The following is a 26423-nucleotide window of genomic DNA, read 5'->3' on the forward strand; positions in this document are numbered from 1 at the left end:
ACTAATATTGTCTTCATCATGGCATTGCTGCTGTGGTGGAACAATCTTCGCTCTATGTGTATCCTGTACTTTGGTTTAAAGTGTTTAAGTAAATCCTTTGATGAATGAAATTATTACATTTGCCCTCATCTATATTTCATGCCCCAGTCCAAATTAGTTATTCCAGGGTTTCGAGAAGTGCTGAGTGCAATTTATTTTTAATCACAGCAGCTGTTAGCCTTCTCGTATTGAAGATGTTGCCTGACAAAGACCCAGATTGTAAGAGACAAATGTGACCCTACGCGACCCGCTTCATTTTTAATTCAAACAGCGTTCAGCATCTTACTGACAAAATAGCCATGTTTGAGTTTTTGTCTGCGCCTCATGCCAAATAAATCCACTCTCTCAAGCACACATCCAATCAAACAAACACAACTGCGGTTTCCAGTCGTCCTCACTCAGTCCCAGAGCAACATCTGAAAGTATTCTGATCAGCTCGAAATGTCACAAGCCATATATTCAGCAAGAATACGATGAAAGGCTCAGCCCTGACAAGCAGTTGTTAATCTCACCGTAACATTTGGCTAATTGAATGTCTGCTGTTGTTTACTGTTTGTTTCCATGTTGCCCCTCAAGTGACGACCACCGCTGCCTTCTGTTTCTTCAGTGCATTAGTACTGATGTACAGTGTTGCCATGCCACAAACCCAGCAGCTGCCCCAACCCTCTCTGCAGCTCTACTTCAAAGCTCCCAGAGGACATTGTTCCATGTAAAATCACATTACCCCCCCGTCTTATTCAGTTGTGTGCAGTTTGCTGTCATGGATCAAAAAACACGCTGACAAAATATTTAATAGCAGCGTGTCACAAGAAAAGCTCTTTTCCTGGGATTCTGTGGTGTGTAACAGCTGAAGGGACCACCAGGTATGTCCCACACGTGCTATCTGAGTGTATCCATGCACTTCTGCTGAACGCAGCGGGAGGCCACAGGTGTGGGAGCCTATTCGGCAGAGAGCCTCCCCTCAGATGCTGCATTGTGGGTAATAATAGTTAGCAGCAACAGCTGTGCCCTGTCTCCCGCCTTCACCTCTAATGCTCTCTAATCATCCCTCTATCAGGCCTAATATCCCGCAGTGGTGCCCTCACAGCTGTCTGAGGGGCCCTGGGTATCGAGACACCTGTCAATCTCTCTCTCTCCCTCATATGCATAACACAAAACAAAAATATCTCATCTAAGACAAATTCCGTGACCACTGGATTACACACTTGTGAAAAGCAAGAGCCAGGGGTTCGAATTAGGCATTGCTCGAGTCCTAATAATGCTTATTTATCTTACACTGGGCCTCGGTGCAGCCCAGTTTATCCTCTGAAACGAGCTCGCTTGTCTCTCTCCCTTTAAGCTTTCTTTTGACTGTCCCTCAGAAACAGAAGGTTTGAACAGCAGGTGAGTATGGGTGGGGCACAGCTGAATTTATGTAATTTAAATTTCATGTAAATTTTGTTACACATGTACAAAGTAAAATGTGACATTAAATGAAATCTGGTCGAATGAAATACATTCAATTTGCACAAAGACAATGACTAATTATTTGAAGTATTGCTTCATCTTAATGAGGGAAAAGAATCTTGAGGCTATATAAATAAAATCATTAAAATTTGATCATTTTGATAATGTTATATGCTGTTATTTTGTAGAGAAAAGTAAGGAGAAACTGCTAACACATTAGGCCTGGAAGTGTCACTTGCCTTCAAAATCAAACGTTTTTAAAATGGGAGGTCAAATGATCATCCCCCGTTTCCCCAGAGGCTTCCCAGGAGTCATCACCGTGCAGATGCATAGCTCATATTAGCCATAAACACACAGACTGCATCTCAGAGAACCACAGACCTGTGGGTGGTCTCGCCGCGTACGTCGCTGTCTGTCTGTGACTCTGTTCCAGCCGAGCAGAGCCGACTCTCTTCCAACTTCTGACAGCCCTGCTCTTTAACACAGGAGGCTGATAAAACTGCAGCGACACCCCGCAGGCTCTCGAGGAGCTTTATGATACTACATATGTGCAAGAGAGGATTTGGGCCTACTACCGCCTGCTCTGCTCCATCACAAATCCTGGCTGCTAATGACTACCAGCTCTTTAGGACCCGAGGCAGGGGGGTTAAAGCCCACCAATTGAGCGAATAATGAGTTGAATTAGGAGATTTAAGGACGAGGTGGAAGGAGAAGGGGACGGGTGGTGCTGAATGAAAACCAGAGGTGCTTACCGCAAAGCAGAGGAAGCAGTCAGACCGTGTGTTGGATTAGAACGGATGGGTACAGCAGCGGTGAGACGCCCTGACAAACACATTTTGAGATGTAATCTCCATTTTAGTACTTATCACGAGAAGAAAGAGGAGACGCAGGCCACAAATACTATTACTGGAATAAATGTCATCACTGAGAGGAAATAACGTGGCGGAGAACAGCATTTCCATTCAGATTAAGTTGCTGTCCCTTTAAAAGCCGTATTTTGCATAATATTTGCTGGTGCATTTTAGGCTGATGGGTTTTGGAGCATTAAACGGAAACCGTGTGTCTCCGTGTTTATGCCAGGCAACAGTTTGATAAAGTTTATTTTTTTAATTCCCTAAAATACCCGCAGAGACCTCCTTACTAATACAATTCCGAGTCCAGTTTTGCTCGAAGAAGAATTGACAGGTTTGAATAACATTACCATTCAGATCGCACCGTCGGCCACTTATTAGCTTTATCTCGCATAATGTCCTGTTTTATTTAGTTTGAGTCTGATTAGTTTAAATGAAATCTCAGCACTTTGACTAGAAGGGAATGCCTTGTTGCAGCGTATTTGCTTTAATTTCCTTAAACATCCATACAGCCTTTAGTAATGGTGCTTTTAAAAGTGTATTGTTTCACTATATAAACACAGGAAGCTGCATTGTCATCCACAATTTCCAGTAAATTCCACCCAAAACAGCCTCTTGGGTTGTATTTTTTTTCCCCAGTCTTGGTTTTCTTTGATTGTGAACATGTACAAATGAAGCAATATTTGGTTCCTGTGGCCACATAGTTGACTCGGCCCAGCCTGCTCCCCCACCATCCTCCCTCAAGCCAAGCCCTCTTCAAGTTTATACACAATGCACAACATTGTTCAAAAGACAAAGCGCTGCAAAATGGTCTTTGAAGCCTTTGAACATCATCAAACGAGTCGTTGCAAAGTTAACTTGAGCAGCTAAACATAAACACTGAGACGAGTGAGTCATGCTGAAATAAAGAAATAGATGACAGGTTTCTATCTGATGGCTAATGGTCATACCAACTTCAAGAGTCAAAGGCAAACTTGAACAAAGTATCAGTGAATTCTCACATTTATAAAGCAGCTTGTTCAGATGTGTCAGATGTGTCTGCCTCCTGCAGCATAGACCAGGAAAAAAGGACAGACGGGCTATTTTAAGGGGAGAGCGCAGAGACATCGGTGTACCTCAGCAGGTATAATTATCCCACAGAGGCAGAGTCACAGCGTGAGCTGATTGTCCTCAGTCAGAGAAGACAAGCTGAGTGGAAACGCTTCTGCAAGAAGACCTCGACCCTCCAGCTCATCATCAACACTTAGGCTCCATTGTTTACTGAAGGATCCAACAGACTGACTCACACACACACACACACACACTCACGGAGACACACAGATTTGACCCAACCCCTGCTTGCAGGTTAAACACTAAGATTGTTATGCCCTGCCACACCTCATCAGACCTGAAACTCGTTAGTGAGGCAATTTAAAGTAAGTGTGCATGTATGGGTGTGTGTGTGTGTTTTCTGCTGCTATAGCTGATTGTCCTCAGGTTGCCTGACAAATGAGCTATTTTATTTTACTCATTTTTTCAAGTCAGTATTCAGGATGCCACACGGTTCCTGATAAATCGACTGCTGGTCTGAAAGCCTGTCTTGTTTCTAATGCTGCCAGTCAGAAGTCGCCTGAAGCATCTTAATGTTACAGATACACACAAAATTCAATATGCCATAATACAACACCTCAATATTTCTTTTTTATGTGTTTTGTCATTAATTAATAAACTGCATTTGATGATACTAATTAGTTCATGTTAAGCTTAGAAAATTTGCAAACCTACTTACAAATGAATAAACTATTAATCAATAATTTTTTTGCAAGACTACTCGCAAATGTTTTTCTTTACTTAGTACAAAAGTTTTCTTTAAAGCTTAACAACTTTCTATACTTTTTTCCTTGACTGATGTTGACTGATTTTACACTATTTTATTTTTTAGACGAGTCAAACAAATACAACTAATGAAATGAACAAAATGCGCTGTAGGCGTCACTTCTTAAAAACTCCTTGGTGGATATTTTGGGGTTTTTTGTTTATTTCATTTTTTATGATGACAAATGCTTTCCAAAGCAAAGCAAATAATTTAGATTTACATAAAAACAAAAACTTTTGGGATTATCGGGACGTTGTTGTTTTGTGTTACAGCTGCTAGAGTCATGCAATGGAAAACAGTGCTTTGAGACTGCAGCATGAACAAAACGACTGCATCTGTGTGCGATAAACTTGCGATCTCGTTGCCTTTGAAATGGTTACTTTGAAGCCACAGACCAGGTCTTTGGCCACTCACAATAAGTTGCCATCTTCAAAGCAACTTTGGTGCAAAATGGCAATAAGGTCTGCTATATCTCTCCCCATGCAGTTGCATTGGGTGAATTTGACATTATTATTACTATCTATTTAAAAAAAAAAATGTTTTACAGAGAAATTCACATTAATTACTTACACTCCGAGTCCAGCCAGCTCCTGTGAGATTTCTCCACAAATAGTGATGCAGTTGCTGCAGGACAGTGATTTAACTACAATTTGACACAAACACCTGACAGCCAGAATACAATTAGCTGCCAAAGAGTTGTGTCAAGTCCTCTATTGCAAAGGGAAACATTGTAGATAAGTTACACTCATCAACGCAGACTGGCTCAGATTGATTGCAACAAGCAGGCAATCTCTCTGCTTTTATAAATTATATAAAAGTCTATTAAAGAGCCCATTAAGGATAGTTAAGGAGATGGCAGAGAGGACAACCTTTTTTTACTGACCTAATTTACATTATTTTGGGCTTTTCAGCTGCTGGAAAATGCTGGAGAACAATGCTGCATCTATACTGCAATGGCTAATCTTTAGGCTAGCTAAACAGCTAGCTAACCAACTTGTTGTACACTGAGAGGTACTATTATTGGATGTGGACCCCAGGAAGAATAGTTCCTGCTAACTAATGGAGATCTAAGTAAGAATAAAGAAAGTGATTTCACGTAAAGGTTACAGGCTACAAAGTGCAGCAGCTAGCTTTTAGCTAAAGCTGTCACTCCAAGAGAAATGAATGAGCTCGATGCTGGTCATGTTGTGGAGGGAATTCCACCATTATGATCTTGTTGTATAACAAAGCAAAATCAATATAAGAGATATATAATAATAATATAAATATACACAAGAGTACACTAAACAATATACTCTACACATACATGCTAATTGTTTTACGCTAACACAAATATACTCCACTGATTTCCTCCATAGTTCATTCTGTAATGTGATGTAAAAAGTAAATTTTAGAAGTAAAGTTACACCAGTGCTGGCAGCAAAATTTTTATAATATGAATGGTCATTACATTTGATAAGTTGATAAGTACCAAAATTATATTTGTGCCAATTTAACTGAAATTAGAGAGATTAATTAATTCTACTCCTTCTTGTACATTTCTTTTTAATCTCATAAAAGAGCAAGGGAAATGATAATATTGGCAGTAGTCATGTTCACATGGCACAGGCTGGGTCTTTTTTTAATGTTAGCTTCCAGCAGCTCTAATCGTGCGGCACGGCAGAGAGACAAAAAGCCAAGCTGAGAGTGCTGGCAGCCTTTCTGTCTAAATTATTGTCACTCCCTCTGGCTTATTAGAAACCCCAGCCCCAGAGGCTTTACACAGACCTTTAATTGATTGGCCTAGCAAAAGGTTTAGCCCAGTGACAATCTGTGTGTCTTATGCATTAAGGTGTTTGAGAGGCTGTATGAAATAGAAATAAAAACAGACACTTTTTGAATTCACAAGTTTTAATTCACTTCAACACTGAACTGAACTAAGATTTCATCAGAACTGCATTTGAGCCTAACCCTGATTCCTGTCATACAGAAAAGCACAACGTAATGATATAGAGTGAAAATTAAAAAGGCAGGTCGTCTTTCTGAGTGTAGCAGCCGATCGGGATAGTCAAACGAGACGCTATCCATGCTCAGATGTGGTTTCAAACATACTATTTACTTACACATCTGCAAGAGACACCAAACAAAGAAAGAAAAAAAAGATATTTGCTTTCTTTTTAAATAGTCTTGTGACTGAATTTGCTTTTCACAATAAAATGAACCGATTCCACTGAGTTGTCTTAAGGAAAAAATATCTCCAAACTGGCTCAAACAATTAAAGTCACTCAGCAAAATAAAAGTATATCAACAACAATTTATCCCATGTCGGGTATTTACAGACATTAAAAGTGAAGAACAGAGTCAAACCTGCCACATTTCTTTAATGGCTCATAAAAGTAGATTGTCATCAACTGCAGAAAAAAGCACATTTTTACTTTCTTCTTTTTCCAGCAAATTTACTATTTATGTGAAACAGAACTATAAAAAAAAACAAAGAAAACTGGCATAATACGACTTGACAGGGCATTTTTTTTTCACCCAATAACACTCAGTAACTGCTTCTTTTATTTTCTTTCACTCTCTCCGCTCCTCTTCTTCCTCTTCTTGTAGGGCAGGGCACTCTTAATGTCTCTTGTTATCCAAACAACCGCCCAGTTCTGCAAACCAATATTTAAAACCATGGAAATAAAAACTAAAAATAGCACGCAATGACAGCATCTCTAACCATAATAACAACAATAATAACAATAATGATAATAATAATCATGGATAAAGATAGCAATAAATAGGGTTGGTGAAGTTTAAGTGCGGGTAGGTGTGGTGAAACACAAGACTGTGGGCACCAATTAGAGAGAGGAGAGGAGGCGGGAGGGAGAGAGTAAGATGGAGAGGAAGAGTGGAAGGGGTGGACTACCACATAGAAAAAGACTGATTGTTTGCTGCTCTGTCTCTCCTAACATTTTTTCCCTCTCGCACACGAATGTGAGGGTCCCTCCACGCCACATCCTCTTCGCTGTCCTCCTGCCAGACTGTCCACCGCTCCTCTCCACACTCAGTTTTAAACAGTTTGTCTTTTGCAGCTTTGAGCGGCGAGACAGATGGACGGGAGAAGGGGGACGAGAATACAGCACATCCACTAAATATCAGGGTCCTTGTGATCAGTAGGTGCTAGATTGGACTATTCTGGAGTGTGACTGTGAGGCAGAGGCAGGAAGTGTGTGTGTGTGTGTGTGTCTGCCTTCACCTCTTTGCCACAATGAAATAAAGCTTGAAGATGCACAGAGAGTGCTGTGTACCCGCGATCTCAGGCAGGCAAAAGCAACATCAGCGTGTGTCCTGAGGATTTCAGCGTTTTTGTCGAGGACCCAGCCCACCATTTAAGTTCTATATGACTGTGCTCTGTCTTTAAAGAGGAGGAGCGTGGAACATCCCCCACCCTTGGAGTGGCTTTCCTGGCTGATTGGGATAAATTGGTGCGATTGTTTCGAGGTCGGAGTAGAAAAAGTATTTCCTACGAATGAAAATCTGGGGTGAATCATTTAAACGTTCCTCGGGGGAGTATTCTTTCACATTTATACAACTACTGCCGTATCACAGCACACCGATAACCTGTTTTCTTCTACTGAGGTAATTTCACTCTACAAATCTGTGTTTGGTACTGTACACAGTCTGTCTGATCATTTCAGATGTACAGTGTTTCAGCCCAATGCTGTCTTGGTTAATGTGCCTGGGTAGAAGTTAACCTTCCTATGCTGCCACCCTCCATAGTTTCATGAGTAATTCTTCACTTCCTATCACAGAACATACGTTTCTCGTGCTTCTCTCTTTATCTCTGTCCTCTCTGTTCATCAGTCTCTACCTCTGGTAGTCAGCCTGCTCTCGAGGACTGGATGAGGAGCTCCCGGGTGCAAGAGGTCCACTGAGCCTGCCTTGCCCCTTGTCCTTGCCCTCCTCCTGAGCCGCATTGGGCCCTAAAGACGACTGGCTGGAGTTGGAGCTGGAGGATGTCGGAGGCTGGTTCAGCCCCCCGCTGCTCCCACTGTTCCCCTCAGTGGGCTGGTAGATTTCCTCAGCCCCATCCTCGCTCGACTCTGGGTCCTCTGAGCCCGAAAGCAACTCCTCTTCCCTGTACTCGCTGACATCAACCCCTCCAGTGGCAGCAGCACCCTCGCCCAGGTCTTTGAGGCGGCCGTGGTGCTTGACGTGATATCGCTGGTTCTGGAAGAACTTGATGATGGTGTGTTTGGGGAGGTCAAGCTGTGCAGACAAAGTATGAATAGCCTCCTGGTCCGGATACAGGCCAACATCCTGGATGAAGCTCTGCAGGATACCCAGGGCCTCTAGAGAAATCTAGAATACACACAGCCAAGTGTCAAAAACTAGATGAAGAAATGAACAAACCTGCATAACAAAATGCAGAATGGGAAAACACGATAACCATCGGTACCTTGGTGCGCGATCGGGGCTTCTTGTTGCTTCCAGCACCGCCAACAGTGCCAGATGCAACACCTGTAGGTGCTCCACCCATATTCTGTGACCTCTCTTCATTTGCTGAGGCAGACAGTGGTTCTTCGCGCATTGGAGACAGGTGATGCTCCTTCATGGGGGCTGGGGGTGGCCTGTGAAGTGCCTGGCGAGAAAGGCAAAAGAGCTGATTAATGGGGCACAGTGACCCCTGATCAAGACTGCAGCAAGGAGTGAGAGTGCACATTATTTGATCCAAATGTTTAAAATGTGTTGTATGTGTATTTATGTGACCGTGGGTTTTTTGAGCTTTATGCCTCATATTTGATCAGAAATACAATTTTGCGCCTGACAAGTGCCATTTTCAGTTTACAAAACCCCGTATGATACATAACATCTTATAAATCATCGAGTATACCGCCCTCCACCTGCAGTACACAGTAGCCAGGGCTGCAAGGTGAACACAGGGTGAGAAAAAGTGCTTCACAGCCCACAGTGTCACGGTCTATTAAGCTGCTCCAAGGCTGGCATTCAAACACCAATGCATCCTGTGTACCTTTGACCTAAAGTGTGTAAGATTAGCTCTAGTAAAACGCCAACCACCTGTTTGCCAGGAAGTCTCTTATTTACAAACTTATGAGACCCAATCACTATTTAACCAGCCCATTCAAAGCCTCAGAGGGTAGAGGGGGAATGAGGACAAAGGAGTCATCATTTGGGATTGGTGCTTAGATAAGGTCAGTAAAAAACAGCTATTGTTGTAGTTTGATAGTAGAGGACAGGAAACAAAAGGAGGACAACTTGTGAGAGTAAAGGAACAAAAACATAACAGAAAAACATATAAGGTACAAAAAAACAGCAGATAGAGAATCGAAACAATTAACTTAATTAGACTGTAACTGAAACTCTATTAAAAGGACACACCAACAGAACTGCTGTTACTTGATAACATGGTGAATTAGTATCATCATTTATGAACAAAAGAGCTCCAGAATCGAGGAACTGAAAAACTTCATATGTTATCTTTTACTTTATTAGACATTTACAAGTATTCAATATTCTATCAATATTTCATATATAATATATGCTGGCTGTGTAAATCTCTTGTAGAACTTCTCTTTTAATGAAGGGATCAACAAAGAGTTTAAAAAAGCATATTCACTGTAAAATACTTCAGCACATTTTTCTATATAGAGTTAGTCACTGTAAGATCAAAGTACATTAGCACTGCTTTTGTGCTCATTTAATCATACAGGCTCATTTTAGGAGTATTTCATACACATCATGCTAAAAACAAATTTTTCCTTGTTATAGTTACTCGTCAGGAGAAGCCTCCAGACTGGCTGGCTGGTTATTGATCTGTTCTTAAATCTGATCTGGTTGATTTTTATTTTCATATAAAATGAAGACAGTCTGTCAAATGCAGCCTGACGAACCAAAGTTAGTTAAAAAAACAAAAAAACTTCTACTGCCGCTGCTTAAACAGCTGGTGCAAGTGTACCTGGGGTTTTATCAACTCAGATTATTCAGTAATCCAGGTTATGACACAAAGAGCTCAAAGTTTAGCAGGATTTATGTGTACAGAGAGCTGGAGTAGAAATACGTAGAAAAGCGGAGCTTGTGCAGAGAGGATCCTCTGGCTGTCAGGATGGGCCTGACGGCTGTGTGACAGCACTGAGGAGGGCCGGATGAAGTGTTCGGAGGGAACATGGGGACTTTGGTTGTTTGTCAGAAGGTAGTGGCTGTTGTGAGAGCGTTGCGGTTCTGTCCCGCCTGCTCACTTTAAGAGCAGGGAGGGGCCTCCCCACTGGAATGCCCAGCTATAAATCTGTGGCGCATTAAAATTAAAGGACCCACATAAAGATAATAGTCATTCACTTTTCTCTCCCTCTTTTCAATAATAACAGGGTATTACTTAAATAATATCGAGGGCAGGCCAGACCATGAAATTACTCCTATTTCATTCGCGGGGGCTTTATTTCCTGCGGGGGGGGGGGGGGGGGGGGGGGCAATTTACAGGAATTCTGTAGGTTTTTTCTTATTTTGCCATTTTTCAAATTGACGGTTTTAGATATTGAAGAAAAAAAATAGAAGTCTGTAAGAATGCGACAGACTAGCAATACAAAGTTAGAGGCAAAGACCAAAAAGAGAGAAAAAAAAGTCTATCCCTGTCCTAATGAGGACCACACAGCCACAAATATCCCCCATACAAACATACTGAGACACTTAATAGCTAAATTGAGGGTAAACCATAGAGGGGATTGTGAAACCTACCACCCCAAACACACTCCCACACAGACCTTCATCATTTCTATGCTTATTTGAGCTGACGGCAGGGACTCTCGGATCAGTGGCTGCACATGCATGCATTGACAGAGGAGCCTGGACTCCCTCATTTTGTAACGGAGATGTTTGAAAGCAGAGGCAAGCACACAGGGCTCCTTCAAAGTTCACCTCCAAATGCTTCTTGTCTCTTGTCTTATTCTGTCTTATACCTGAAGCTTTTCTGTCTCTACCTCCTTTCCACGTCTGTACTCACTTCTAATGCTTCAGGACACTAATGAAGCGAGTCCCTGCCAACCCAACACGACTCCAAATCAGCCCTGAATTCATAGATGCCAGGAACCCCTGCTCCCACCTCCCCGTGTCCTCTACCTACACCACTTTCAAACTACTTCTGGCAAGCCCTACTTCAGTATCTAAAATAAATGTTTGTACCACACCAAATTTGATTAACCATTAATAATAAATTAGGATCCAAGTTGAATTTTGGGCATTTCAGTATCGTGATCAAACTCTTTTTGTTGTATATTTTTCCTAAAAACTGGTTTCCATTTGATTTGTTTTGATTGTCCATCACATTTTTTCACTTTTACAACTTCAGTCTAACCCTTTGCTTTTTGAGCTCCATTATTTCTCAGTTTATCACTTTTTAAATCACTGTTGGGCCTCATTACAGAATGCAGTATCTCTGGGTGTGTGAGAAAGTAAAAAAATCATGAAACCAATTTTTGGCGAAGGTAATTAAAAGCCATCAAGCCGTGGTCATGTGTCATAGGGGGCTGACCTACAGTCTTGGGTTAGTTACCTACACTAACTGGGGGAGGTGGAATCATTGTAGATCACAGGCAAAGAAGTTCTGCTAAAATGCTTTTCATTGCCCAACTACCCATCATTTTTCACTGCCATATGAAGTTCACGATAGTGATTCATAAGGCAGCCACCTCTCTGGTAATGATCTGGTTAAGTTTTGGGACCAAAAGTACTGGGTTACAGTTTGGGAAAGATCATGGTTTGGGTTTAAAACCCACATGTCTAAGGGCAGGGAAAGATCATGGTCATAACTAAATGAGGACTTGCTTTACTGTGTTAAGGTCAGGAAAAGACTGTGGTGGTCACAGGCTCAAAGAAAACAACAGCAGCAGTTCATACATGTAAGAAACAGAAACATAGGAACATGGTCTCCAGTGGAGAACGTGACGTGTTGATACAGCATCCTGAAAACACCCCCTGTGACATCCAGAAGTCTGATGTTGTAAATATCAACTTGGCTACTATTCAGTGTATGTAACATATGAAAAAGTACATGAAAAGAAACCAAAAAGCTAAGATGCATGCATTCAGTGGTACCGAGGAGTGCAACATTTAGCAAATTTATCTGTTTACACGACCACTGTAGCATCACTCTGAATACAGACTATTAAAAAATTGTGTTTTATGATCTGACCGAGAAACCAGCGTATACTGCATGCTCAGTAACACGCACTAGTTTATCCTTCCTGTTTTTCTAATGGGGAACATAATTGACATGTTGAACATGATACAGTATTTAAAAAAGACTTGAAATTCACAAGTGAGAGTATAAAGTCACCAGAGAAGCCTTTACTCGGGTCATAGAGCACTGGAGTCGCTGTGCCATTTTCGAATGAGTCACTGTACATTTTTAGCAAATTTACAGAAATATTCACCAAACATAACATATCAGACGTGATCTCGCTTATGCTAAAATTATTCTTTAAAAGTTCACAGTTTATTTGGCCCGTTTTACCTTCAGTCCTCCTTCCCATGCAGTCCAGCTTGCCTACTTCTCACCATTAAACGTTGGAAAGGACTACATGTCACTTCAGAGCAACACAATACAGCCCTGCTCTCCCAAAACCACAAGCACTGGAGCCCAGCGCCAGACCAGCTCTTCTTGTGGCATGATTCAATATTCCTGAAAAACATCCCCCCCTCTCTCTCTTTCCTTCTCACTTCTCCCCTCCCTCTCTCTGTCTTTCTCTCGCTCTTCTGGCAGCGCCGTGAGTGCACTGCAGTGAAATGAAAAAGTTTTCTTTTAAACGTAAATCAAGGCAAATTACGACGCAGAACTATGAAAGAATTATAGAACATGAAATATTCATCTTCCCCTTAATGAGCTCTGGTCCTGCAGGACCTCTAACTCTCGCTCTCTGTCTGCGTGTGTTTTGTTGTCTATGCGTGTGTGTGTGTTTGGTTGCGGGTGGGGGGGTGACCACAAGAGACGGCATTAACACAGAGATAAATATGTAATGAAGGAAAAATCACTTTTCTGTTGGTTTTTTGCATGACTTCACCTTTCCTGTTAATCAGTGTGTTTTTTATTTTCCCCCTTTTCCCTCCATCTCTGTCTCTGTCTGTCTCTTTCACTCTTGCATTTAAAGAAGTGTGTGTGGTTGCGATTCATGGAGACTGGATCTGGACTAATGGAGTAGATGAGTCACTGCACATTACTTTTTTTTGGTATAATAATGTTTCTTTGATGAAAAACTGTATACACGTAATGTCACTGAGCGCTGGGGTCATGTTGTGTATTCACATGCACGCACTTGCATTGTCGCATCTTTTTTTCATTCAAACTGTGTGTGTGGTATTCATTCCATTTATCTGCAATTAAACAATTAACTTAATTGTGGTTTGCCAAAAAGCCCAAACTCCACCCTGCAACAGTGAGTGAGGCCACCGGGATGCACTGAAGACTGGGACACAAACCAGGAGGAAAAGAGCGAGGCAGATATGTTGTCTGGAAGTGAAATGAATAAAGACTAAACAAAATGAAACTGAAAAATGCTGCTTTATCATTTATCGTACAATTATTTTCATATTTTTCAATGCTGGATGAATGTGTGTTTGGTTGTGTTTTTTTCTTTTATTAAGCAGTTTTTATTGACAGTGTTTGAAAGATTGTAACATGATTTGTGAAACTAGTTTAGTCATGAAAACTGTTGTTATAAAATTACTTTATCTGCTAATGTTATAAATTAACCATCACCATGATGGAACAGCTGTGCCGCTTACTAGTGGGCTACCTAGGTAGCTTCTGCTTGTTAACATTAATGGTAATAGAATCACATCTGAGTGGAAATGCTAGCTGGCTACCTCGTCAAATCCATGATCCATGATGCTAACTTGTATAACAAAGTAAACCTGTGTAATCTGACTTGTGTATGACAAATGCTATTGATTTTCTCCATAATGGTACAGGCCATACAGGCCTGGAAACTGATCACCTGACGACCTCAGCACCCTCTGCTTACTGGGGGAAAAAAGTATATTCCCTGACATGTTGGTGAGTGGGTGCCAGAGGCCGCTAGCTGTTGCCGGGTGAAATCAGTGGCAGAGTGGGTGCTGCACCAAAAAATTTCTGATGTTTGTTTTTGTCGCTAACAGATGGCTGCGGTCCCCCACAGTTAGATGACACAAACTGTTCTACAAACGTTCTCTAACTAACCACTAATCCATCTATCCATTTTCCTCCACTTATCAGGGTCGCGGGGGGGCTGGAGCTGATCCCAGCGAGACACAGGGTACACCCTGGACAGGTTGCCAGCCTGATGCTGGGCTACCACAGAGAGACAGACAACCATTCGCATTCACACCTACAGGCAATTTAGAATCACCAGTTAACCTAACATCTCTAACTGCAGGTCTGTGGACCCGGAGTACCCGGAGAGAACCCACGCAAACATGGGGAGAACAGGCAAACACCCCGGCCAGCTGGTGGAGTCAAACTCAGCAATCTGCTAGAGACAAAACAATCATTAAGTGATAACTGATAATAAGAGTATTTTCTCTGGAAGTTGCGCAGAGATCTTTTAACTGTTTCCTTTAAGATATCTAACTTTAGCTGCATTCTATCAATGGGAGAAACACTTATAACTCCCCTACATTAACCAAAAGCAAAACAACATAATGGAATCACTTCATATTAATTTTTATTGCCTTAAATTGTTATGGAAGCTCAGTAAGATTTTAGACATTCAGATGCTAGACTTTGCTTCAAAACTCGTGTTATTTTTCAGCAGACATTAAATGACATTAAGCGAAACAGAGTAAAAGCAAGCAAATAGAGTCGACTATAGACCTACGCTTTATTTGTAGAGTACTTTTTTATCTCTTGGCAGTTTTTTCCTGCTGTTTAATTTTGTGGAACTCTGTGAGAGCTGATCACAACAGTTGGTGTCAGTAAACAGCAGCACGCACTGTCCAATGGCAGTCAGAAAAATAAAAGCTTACACAACTCGGACAGGACACATTTTGACTTCCTATAATAGGAAATTATGTCAAAGGTGGTTCTGTTTTATTTCCAGTAAGTCGTAACAGTGAGCCAGCATGCTAAGTAATTTAGCTGTCGCTTAAAACTGAGGCAGCTAAAGGAAATGCTGCTATTTTATTGTCTACACCCGAGCTTTGCCAAATGAAGGAATGGGTACCATTGCTTTTTACGGTCCAGAGAATCTATTGTTTCACACACTGAGATCAGTTTACTCATCATCAGCACTGCTCAGCTGGTGAAAGCAGTTGTGTAACGGCTCTGGAGGGAACTTTCCCAGCTCTAGGAAAAATAATGCCTGGTGATGTCATTGAGGCTGTTTTGGCATTGGGTTGGGTTTGGAGATTTTTTTTTTTTTGCTGAAAACTTGTGTTACAAAATGAGGGTGTGGAGTTCAGAAAAATGGAGGGCGTTTATCAAGCAGGGAGGGTCCAATGAAGATTGATGTTTCATTAAAGACAGCGTACAGTCCACTGCTTTCCAGACTTGACCCATAAGTCAGTTTGTATTTGTCTAGTGTCCCCATTTAGATCACTATTGTTTTAAACACCACATACCTACATCACCTCGAGACCCTCGGTTTTAATGGCTCTGCAGTACTAAATCACAGTGACAACCCAGGAATGGGCCCTGTGTTTTTCTTATCTAATGCTCATATTTTCACAATTTTTTTGGCAAAACAATTTGTCCTACTAGTAAAATAAGTGATTTAAGAATGTGCCTGATATCTTTCATAATATGGTAATGAGTTTATCAATCATTTCACCCCCAAAAAGCTTTCAGTTCTTTCAACAATCAGAGTATGCATATGTTTCCCTGCATAGCTCTGTGTGCAAAGACAGCTAAAAATAGTTGTTTCAAGCACTACGGTTTTATCCCAGAACAGTCAGAACGTCAAACTCATTTTACATCGTGGGCCACAGTCAGTGTACACAAATGTAACCACACGTTTAATCAATGAGATATAAGATGTCTACATGATAAAGACATGCTTGCTGTAGAAAAGAAATCTGTCACAACTCTTTGGGCTTTAATTGTATTATTATATAAATATTATCATTACAGAAACAAATATTATTACAGAAATAATTTAATAATTTTGTGTGGTATGAAATGCCATCAGCAGGAAAAGCTGTAAAAACTGTGAAAATCCAGTTAAAAGTCTAAGATTTATGTTGTCCTTTACAGTCCTCATAGTAATCCAACAGGCCAGATTGAAGTCTTTGTCTGGCCGATTTTGGCCCCCAGGCCTTATGTTTGACACCCCTGCCCCAGAGCTTATGTGGGAAGATTTCAGTTCTTGCAGCTTTGCTGGCCTGAAATCTTACAGTTTAGTATTGTTTGGAGGATTTCACACAGAAGTGTTCACTGTTGTATTTGTCATAATTACAGCAGAGCCAGTGTAGCAAACTTGAGTCTTTGAAAGATTTAAGTGAAAACCTGGATTAAAAATTGAGGCTTTGTCTGAAGAGCATGTCAGCCTTTGTCCTACAAGTGACTATTTATCTATTTGCATTGTTAATGAACCACAATAATCAAAGTACAGACAGAGTTTGACAAACTCAAGTTTAAAAGTGATAGAAAATAAACAGTTAATCTACACGCCTGGAAATTTTAGAAAACATAAAAAAGTACAAAATAATGAAGATGCTGAAGATGAACTTTGACCTCCTTTTTTGGAAGCTGCGTCACATTATGATCACTTCTTTCCAAAGAACACTGAGGTTTCAGTACAAGGACTGGAGAAAGAAATGAGTAGCTATGCTTGTTATATAATCTATGGAATATTCAAAAATCTTTTTTCACTCTCAAAAGATTGCAATAATAACTGCAAATTTAAAACATAATGACTTCATCACATGATCTTAATTTTGACAACTCTGGAGCATTTATGACGTTTTCTTCAAAAAAATACTTTTGTATATATTTTTCAAACATTTACCAGACTTGTGGCATTTGACAGATTCTATGAAGTGACCCCGCTTTGACGAGAGCTTAAAAAAAAGACAGAAAACAGGAGCGATTTGTTTTGGGGGTTTGGCAATAAGCACCGCTGGGCTAAAGCGAGACACAATGAGTGGAGGAAGGGCGCAGCAGTTGTAACTTCTGATTCTAGTCCACCACTCCTGGGGTCTCGGCCACAGTGAGCGGTCATACACGCACACACATAAACACCTCCTCACTTGCAGTAGAAATCAATTTAGCAAAAACAATAAAGTAATTATTTATAAGGGCAGACTCTGCCAAATTAGCTGTGGGATGCACTTAACTGCTCGAGCCATGTGAGTGAGAGCTGTAGAGCAAACGCTGGGGCTGTGTCAGTCATGAAGAAATGTGATGCCTGCTGAAGTTACAAACACACTCTTACAGCACCTGCACACTTCATAGACACGCTCACACAGAGCCACTAGCATGGCACCGCACATACAGTCCAGTACAAAGCGCGCACACACACACATCACTGGTATGTGAACATTTGCTTCAGACAGCAGCACCGCGTTCATTTTTCATGTGTATCCCGGGGTTGGTTGTTACAGTTTTAGAGACCTTCTTGTTGTCCAAACACAACAGAGTGCTCACATTACCAACTATCAGTATGAGATTGTGTGTATGTGTGGCAGATGGGACACATGTGTGGTCTGTGGTGGCAGGCTGGCTGGAGCCTGAGGTTGGTGGAGGGCTTCATCTGGGACAGAGCGGGGAGAGGGGGGGCTCTCAAGACAGCAACATGAACACACACACACCTCATTTCCGATTAATAAATCACCAGCGTTTCACCACAGTTCTTCTCCCTGTGTCTCTTGGGGTGGGAGTGAGGGTGGGTTGGGGGCGAGTGGGGGTGGGAGGGTTATTACACAGGCGTTTATGAGTGTAAATTTTATTTTTAGACTTTGAATAGAGGAATGTGTTAATGGTGCCACCACAGCTTCCTTTGCATCTTCCCATCAGTCTTTAATACAAAGGTCTGAATTGGGAGGAGAGAAAAAAGGCTCGGTGGTAGAGTGAAGGTGGGCGGAGCTGCAAAGCAAGCCGTGTAGGATTCATGTCACAATACCAAATGGGAAGTCTGAGCATTGGCCTGTTTTTGATTTATGGCATATGGTATGTACTATATGTGGGCTATAATAGCTTTGGAGCTGGGGGTGACGGGGGCTGTGGGCAGAGTAAGCTGGCGGGTTCAACCAGAGGACCTAGACTCAATCCAAGCAGTGAATCCTGTTTCCACCGTCGAACCTGATCTTTGACCTCTTTACAGTGAGGTCAGGTGATGAAGAAGTGACACACTTCATGTTGCGTCTCTGGACATTACACCAATTTAACATTTTTGGGGAATTTGAACCTTTTCATGTTTGCATTTTAAAATTAAACTATAATCAGCTGCTTGATGTTTCTACCTCAAGCAAGAAAGGGGGAACGGGGGTGTTTGTGTTAGGCAGGTCCAGCATTAACATAAACGCAGATACCTTCATGTACCAACAAGCTCCTCCTCTGGAGTCAAGTATGGCAAACCACAGGCATGTATACAGGGTTTGCATGGTGTGGCATCGCTCCTACATTAAATATTACTGATAGAGGCTGTCGCCACTGGATCATAGAAATGTTTTAAATATATATTTTTTTTTATCAATAAGTACTTTTGGTGATGATTTCAATTCAATTCAATTTTATTTATGCAGCGCCAAATCACAACAGTAGTAGCTTCAGGGCGCTTTATATTGTAAGGTAGACCCTACAATAATAGATACAGAGAAAAACCCAACAATCATATGACCCCCTATGAGCAAGCACTTTGGCGACAGTGGGAAGGAAAAACTCCCTTTTAACAGGAAGAAACCTCCGGCAGAACCAGGCTCAGGGAGGGGCGGGGCCATCTGCTGCGACCGGTTGGGGTGAGAGAAGGAAGACAGGATAAAGACATGCTGTGGAAGGCCTGCAACTTAATGCATAATTACATTTTTTATTTGATTTGATTTTAATTTTATTTGAAATAACATGTTTCTATATTTATTCTATATTTACATGTTTAAAAGTATGTATACTAGAATGGGGGGTGGGGGGTGGTTACAAGTCAGGAAATAATTATGCTATAAGTGGATTTTATCTGACATCATAAATATACAGCTCTTTTCGGGGCGTGGGTCATATCATGCAGTGACTTTACTTCGCTTAACTGGGTATTTCACAGGAAAGAAGAGAATAACTATACTGTAAGTAATGTACAAAACAGCCTGAGTGTAAAATGACAACTGATGAATGGAAAATCCATCAGATTAAATAATGATGTGAAAAAATAAAAATTAAAAAGGCACGTTTAACTCACGCCATAATACGAAAAATATTGCACAACATTGCCAGTTAATTACACACCAGTGAAAAATTTGTTATGCTGTACCTAAAATTAAAAGTAAGTACTTGAAATTGCTTACTGTATAATTTCTGTCTCCTTTCCTGTAAAATACTACTTAAATTGATTTAGAGCATAATTGTTGCTTTGTTACCCCTTTATTCTACCTTTAAGCATCTGCATGTTAATATAACTGCATTGTTCTTTGAAATAAAATACACTTAAATTCCATTTAATTACAGAGAAATAAAGACCTTATTATAAAGTGCTGTCCTACTTTTTAATTGGACTTGACTTACATTCCTAATTTATTTAAGCACTAGAAGAAAAAGAAAAACACAGGCTTGCAGATAAAGTTAGGTGGGGCGGCTTCAGCGTGTGTCCAACTGGACATCTTTGGTTACTGTGCTTACAGTAACCAAAGATGCCAACACGTTTCTGTGCTTCCTCCATCGATCTCCCTTCTCTCTCAAGCCTCCTTCAGCCTCTGCCTCCCTCCTCAAAAACTAATGGGGCATTTCCTCCAGTGCCACACCACCCAGCAACTCTGTTTACTCTTCATTCCACTGGGGCACACAGGGACACACAAACACATGTGCACCCACCACAAGATCAAACAGCACTGCGCAAACTTAGATTAAATAAATATAATGACTCAATAATAATGACAGATTTGGTCTCTGAAGGTAGAGGAATACACTTCCATCCATTTTAATACGTGAGAAGTGCCATGAAACTGGAGCTCAGTAACAACTATTTCTAATATCATTCTTTACAACATCTTAGTCATCCTTATCAGTCAGTGTTTGTACCGTACTGTGTGTTCAGCACATTCATATCTGCGTACTTTTTAGGGGATTGGCCATGTTTTAAAGAAACAGTTCTGAAATAATTGAGTAATCCATCAAAAATAGATTTTAGGACACACGTGTTTGTAGGTATGAAGACCAAGCACTTTCTCCCGATTTCATGTTGTAAATATTATGAGATGAGGTGATGTGCAGGAAATCTGTTCAGTGTGTTTACTCAAGACGCCGCCTTTGTGCCAGCTGTAAATAAAATCCACTCATTGTATACCGCATCTGGATATGGAGCATTGAGGTGCACGTTACCTCCACATGCAAACACTTACCTGTGTGTCCTGTGGCATGTGGAGGACGGTGTGCAGCCTCTCGGTGTGATGGTGTCTGGACTCCTCCTCGTATGCAAGATCTCTGTCGGCCTGCGGCAGCGTCAGGAACCTCCTGATGGTGCACAGGTTCTCCCACAGAGTGCGGTTCTCAGGGCTGGGGTTCTCCTTCCACCGAAGTAGCTCGCACAGCCAGCCCTGAAGAGGAGACACAGATGTATGCAGGGGAAAAAGGTGTGGTTAAAAAGAAAGAAAGTGTGGACTGTGCGACAGCTGACAGGGACGTGAATGGGTGACTTTTGCTACTGTGTCACACACAGTGAGAAAGAATTGTTATGCAACTTTTTACGACCTTTCTCTCTCACACACGTGCACGCAGAGTAGATGTCTCTGCATCTACTCTGTTTGGAGAGTGGCAGCGGGGATGAGCATGACAAGTGGCAGCTGAGATAGACATAAGTGATTCTGTTTATTCATCCATTATCTGAGTCTGGGTTACAGCAGTGGAAGCAGATCTGCCTCTCCACAGCCACCTCCTCCAGCTCCTATGTGTTCCCAAGCCAACTGAGAGACATAATCTCTCCAGCATCTCTCTCAGCCCTGGGGCCTCCTCCTGGCAGGACAAATTGGAAACACCTCACCCAGCAAGTGCCCAGTAGACATCCTGATCAGATGCCTGAACTAAATCTGTTGGTTCCTTTTGATGTGTGTTTTGAACCCCAAGCTCCTCACCCTATCCCTAAAGAAGAGCCCAGGTACCCTTTAGAGGAAACTTATTTCATCCGCTTACATCTACAATCTAATTCTTTTGATTAGTACGCTGAGCTTCTGGCTAAGATGAGGGTGGGAATGTAAATCCACCCATAAACTAACAGCATTGCTTTCACAGTCTCTTCACAACAGAGTGGTGAAGCTGCGCCAATCCGTCCATCAATCTACTCCACTCACTCATGAACAAGAACCAAAGATACTTAAACTCCTCCACTTGGGGCAGCACCTCGTCCCTGGCTGACATCTATAGCCCCCCCCCCCCCCCCCATTGAGAGTCACGGCTCAACGAGGCTGATACAACCACATCATCTGCGACAAGCAGAGACAAGATCGTGAGACCACCTAACCTGACACCCTCCACCCCGGGGAGGGAAGCTCAAATTAAACTAAAAAGTTGTAAAAGTTGGAAGGATGCAGGATGTGTGAGGTAAAGACGGGGGAAGGAGAGACGGAGAAGATTCAATTATATCTGCTAGACTGGTTCAGTTTGTGACACCAGCTGTTGTGTTCAACCAGCCACCTCGGGCAGCATGCACCGCTAATAGCCTGATCATCTCTCGCTCTCTCTCTCTCTCCCCCGCTTGCTTGCTGTCCTTGCTCGCTGGCCAGCTGCAGCAGATGGGTGCAGTGAGCCATGACCCTTCGCCACCCCCAGACCCACCAACCAGGGGTACCTCACTAAATACCCACAAAAGAAACGCACATACTGTATACATGTTGTCTAGCCTTCTTTATAGACAACCTATATCACATGTGAGTCACATCCTACTATCCTGCAACAACAAGTTGTTACAAATTTAAAAACTATTTTTTGAAAGAACTGTCGTTATTGTTTCAGTGATCTTGGTCTGAAATTAATACCAAGAAACAAAAACTGAAGTGTTTCCTTTTCATTTTTATCCAAAAAATAAATACATATTTATACTGCATGCATCCAAGATTCAAAATTTAAAAACAAACAAACAATAGAGGTAGAAATAATCAGAATAACGTCAAACATCATGTCACCAGAGCTTTAAGAACATAACTGATCACACACATGTCCGGTTTGAAGTGATGGTGAAACAGCTGATGAACATTTAGATCGTGTTACCGGCAGAGCACCAGCTTTGCTGACTCTACTCAGTCCCACAACTTTTGTAGTTTGTAATAAATCGTTATTAATTAAAATCATGTTGGTTCAATCGTGATGCTCACTAACATGTTAACTCATAGGTTACGTTACGTTAGAGTTACTCATAGCTACGCTATCGCAGTACATATAAATATGCGACTGCACTTGGAATCTGACCTGGAGTTTAAAAACAAACAAACACTTTAAGTCATTTTGTAGGTTTGTTTTGCCCAACAGTCTCCTCACCTGGCTTTTGTTGGCCGCCACCTTTGCGAACAGGGCTTGGGACACTTTGGCTCGCTTCATCTCTTGCTGAATTTCATCATAGATGCCTGACGTAATGTTGACCAGTGACTCCAGCTTCAGCGGGAGGTCGGAGGGCGGGCCAGACGGCTTGGGCTGGGAGACAGGATAATGATGTAATGCAGAGCACAATTTTTTAAAAAGGAACTTTATTGTGCTTCGACAGAACAAGATGAGTGATAAACAGTCACAGAGGCGTACCGTGTATTGTTTAAGGCTTGTTATTTACTTTATGAAACTACTATGAAATTTAACCACAAAAACAAACGCATATGAGGAGAGGTTATCAGCTGATGATCAGGCCAAGTCGCTCTGAGAACAGACATGCAGTGTTCCCAGTACGAGCATCAGCTGCACATCTGCAGCGCATGTCCCCACATGAGTTGTGTTTACAGATCAAAGTCATTAAGTCCTCCTCTTTTGTCTTTCTTTGTTGTTTCTGTTTGAATGAACATGTATTGGCTCTCAGAAAGCTTGTATACACAGCGTTTGAAGTCATCCACAAGACATGTAGAGACCAGCTAGCTTACATTCCCCCAGTGTAAACGATGCTGAGATAATTTTACGTAGCCATAATAAGAATAGCGCACCAATTCACCCAGATCCATGAATGGGCATTTGTCCTGACATCAGGGGTACTTCTTATCGCTGATGTTGCTCCACGTGCTCGTGGAAGGAAATTTCCAAATACTGTATAATGTCCTTTATGTTTACAATATGTCCCTCTGATGGCTTTGAAGCTGTTTTCCATTATAAATGGAATTTGTTAAGATAAAAACTTTCAAATCCCAGCGCAGGTTTTAAGATGAAGCACATGACATGGTGCAGTCTACTTTGTGAGGGCAAGTTAAAGATGGTAGATAACTCACAGAGTTACAGATCTTGGCCTTGTTCTTCCAGATTGAGGCCCAGGTATCTGGGATTTTCTGGTCCTCCAAGCTCCTCTCCCACACTTTCTAAGCTCATACATGACACAAGGCATGTTAGCATCACATGTGATTACTCATACAAAACACCGCTGTTTTCTTGCTCGATGCACTGCTATGGCAACCGCCGTTTATGGCCCGTTGGGCACACTAACCTGTGAAAGGCGTGGTGCGCCGGGGTTGGAGGAGTTGGAGGCGGGAAGGCCAACCGAAGGGTTCATGGTGCGCTCTCTCTCCTCCTGGTAGATTCGGTCTCGCTCGCTCTCAGGCAGGTTGAGGAAGTTCTGCATGGCCTTCAGATTCACCAGCAGAGACTGCGAGGCCGTGCGAGGGTCCTCCTCCTTCCTCAGGATCTCTGAGAGCAGGCCCTGACCCACACAAACGCACACAGCAGGATATGTTATTGCATCTCCCTAGCATGGAAAATTGAAATGTATGGTCCCTTTCCCATGCTTCAAGTGCACTGTTGAAGCTCCATTGATGTTATTCTTGGACTCGTTTGCCTTCTATACCCGTTTGTTTAAACCCAGACTGGCAATTTGCTTTTTCCTTTTGTTTTAAAAATCTATATCAAAAGTATCCAGAATTTTTTTTAAAACATCTAAACCAAATGTTATTTATTAAAGTCTTTAAGAGAAAAACTTGACAATCCTCACTTTTATTAAGCTGACACAATGACATGTTTGTCATTTTGACTTGAAAAATAGCTTTTGTCAAATGTAAATCACTTTGAAGCTGCTTGTTTTCTTGTATAAACGTACAACTAGACGCTTTAAAGTATTTGCATATTGGTTTGACCCTCTCAAATACATACGCTACCTACCACAAAGTGACGCACCAGTGAAAAACACCTGGCCTCTGGACCAATAGGTCTATGAGCTACCTCCCATTACACTGATCTAATGGGCCGTGCAGTAACCAGTTTAGCACAGCCTGAATGCATCAGGTGTTTGTGCTGCTGCGAAGGTGGAGGAGGAGACTGAATGACGCAGCGAGCAACCCAGTCGCGCTTCTGCTAAGCCCACCAAAAATACCAAAAGGTGGGTGACCATAAATTAGCCGAGTTCTTTTGTGGGTGTGTGTGTTTGTGAAAATCAGATCAGTGAGTGCAACTGGCATTTGTTTCTACCCAGTAAACCTCTTCTCACCTGATATGATCCATATAATGTCAGAAATGTCTGACGAATTATCACTATTGAATGCCATATTTCAGTTTTCAGATTTAAAAACCTCTGCATAATTTTTGTTCAACTAGAAACTTGATTTCCTTTCTCTAACACATCACCTTCCTCCTCTTCCTCTCATTTTCCCCTCACACCTTCCCCTCCTGTCTCCTAAGCTTCTTGACCTGTCTCTGTGTTCCTACCTGTGTACGGTTGAAAGCCACACGGGCGAACACAGCCTGGGACACGCTAGCTCTCTTCAGCTCATCCCTGACCTGCTGGTAGATTTCAGAGGAGACTTCAGAAGCAGAGGGGTTGCTTCCAGGGTGGTCACCGCCAGCTTTGGATGAACCCCGTGGGATCGGCGGGTGGTTCAGAAACTGCTGGTTGAGAGCTTGAGGGTGCTGGTGAGCCAGCAGGCGGCTCACGGCTAGCTGCTGGTTGATGAGGTGGGCCATGGCGAGCTGCTGCCGTACCAGCTGCGGTGAGAGTTGAGGAGAGAGCAGTCCACCTGGGCCCAGCAGGGGCTGCAGGGCACCAGGCGGCGGAGGTGGGGGAGGAGGAGGCACCTGCCCTGTACGGAGAGGAGGGCTGTGATGGAGGGGACCGTGAGGTGAGGGCTGCTGCTGAGGAGGAGGAGGTGGTTGCTGAGGTGTCTGGGAGGGTGCCTGCGAATCTGGAGATTTGAGGAGGGGACTGCTGGCTCCCAGGTGACCGAGCTGTGCCAGGCCAGCCAGATGAGGTGGAGGTCTCTGGCCCAACACACAGAAGTCAGCCATGTTGTCTCTCTCAACTGGAGATAACCAGAGAGTGTGTTCAAATAAATACCTTCATTTAAGCACAGTGTCAGAAAGATGGATTATATTCCTTACTTTTTATGTCAGCAGCATCTCGTCCAGACCACATCTTCTCCAAGTAATCTCCTGCTCAACGAAACAAACAGAAGGTCAGAAGAGTGAGATGGTGCTGCTGGTGTAAAGCTATGACTTTGCCTCAGCATCCATTTAAAGAAGAGAGCTAAGCTTTTGAGCCAAAGTTAAAGTTCCTAAAGTGTCCAAAAATCAGTGTAAGTATATACATTTCCATGTGCTGATGCTGATTGTGTCATGGGTTCTGGGTTGAAAGCTCCACAACTGCTCTAAAGAAACTGTCATGTCAACATCTGTGGAGCAGGACTGATGGAGGAAATGTTGAATGTAACTTAACACCCGCTCATAGCAGGAGCGCAGCAGGCTCCGGCATACACCCTCTTTCCTCTTCTGGCCTAGTGTTTAATCTGTTTTTATTACATTATTATAATGTAGCTTTTGGGAGTGGGACAAGCTGGTGTGGTTAAGTAAAAGAAAGGATATTACGGGGACTATATGACTGAATATCACATCAGTGTCACTGTAACCATTTACCTAAAGCCATCCTGATTTCTACTCCTCCACATCTTCTAAGATGATGCGTGATTCACAAGCTGAA

The 26423-nt window shown here is 42.2% G+C and overlaps 1 protein-coding gene across 6 annotated transcripts in view; it reads right to left on the reverse strand.

The window, feature by feature from the left end:
* Positions 1-6063: 6063 nt before the first annotated feature.
* Positions 6064-26423, reverse strand: part of satb2 (SATB homeobox 2) — a 64180-nt gene continuing 43820 nt past the window's right edge. For 4 of the 6 annotated variants that reach the window (XM_019353176.2, XM_019353178.2, XM_019353177.1 and 1 more), the window contains 8 exons: positions 25829-25879; positions 25160-25749; positions 23949-24161; positions 23737-23823; positions 22811-22963; positions 20683-20877; positions 8618-8821; positions 6064-8520 (listed from right to left, as the gene is read on the reverse strand). In XM_019353176.2, the coding sequence (XP_019208721.1) occupies positions 8026-8520; positions 8618-8821; positions 20683-20877; positions 22811-22963; positions 23737-23823; positions 23949-24161; positions 25160-25749; positions 25829-25879 (1988 nt within the window). In that variant the 3' untranslated portion in view covers positions 6064-8025. The remainder of the gene's footprint in view (positions 8521-8617; positions 8822-20682; positions 20878-22810; positions 22964-23736; positions 23824-23948; positions 24162-25159; positions 25750-25828; positions 25880-26423) is intronic. The other 2 variants (XM_019353179.2, XM_019353180.2) reach the window with 2 other exon arrangements.

This window comes from Oreochromis niloticus, linkage group LG16 (assembly GCF_001858045.2).
Source record: "Oreochromis niloticus isolate F11D_XX linkage group LG16, O_niloticus_UMD_NMBU, whole genome shotgun sequence".
Lineage (NCBI taxonomy): Eukaryota > Metazoa > Chordata > Actinopteri > Cichliformes > Cichlidae > Oreochromis > Oreochromis niloticus.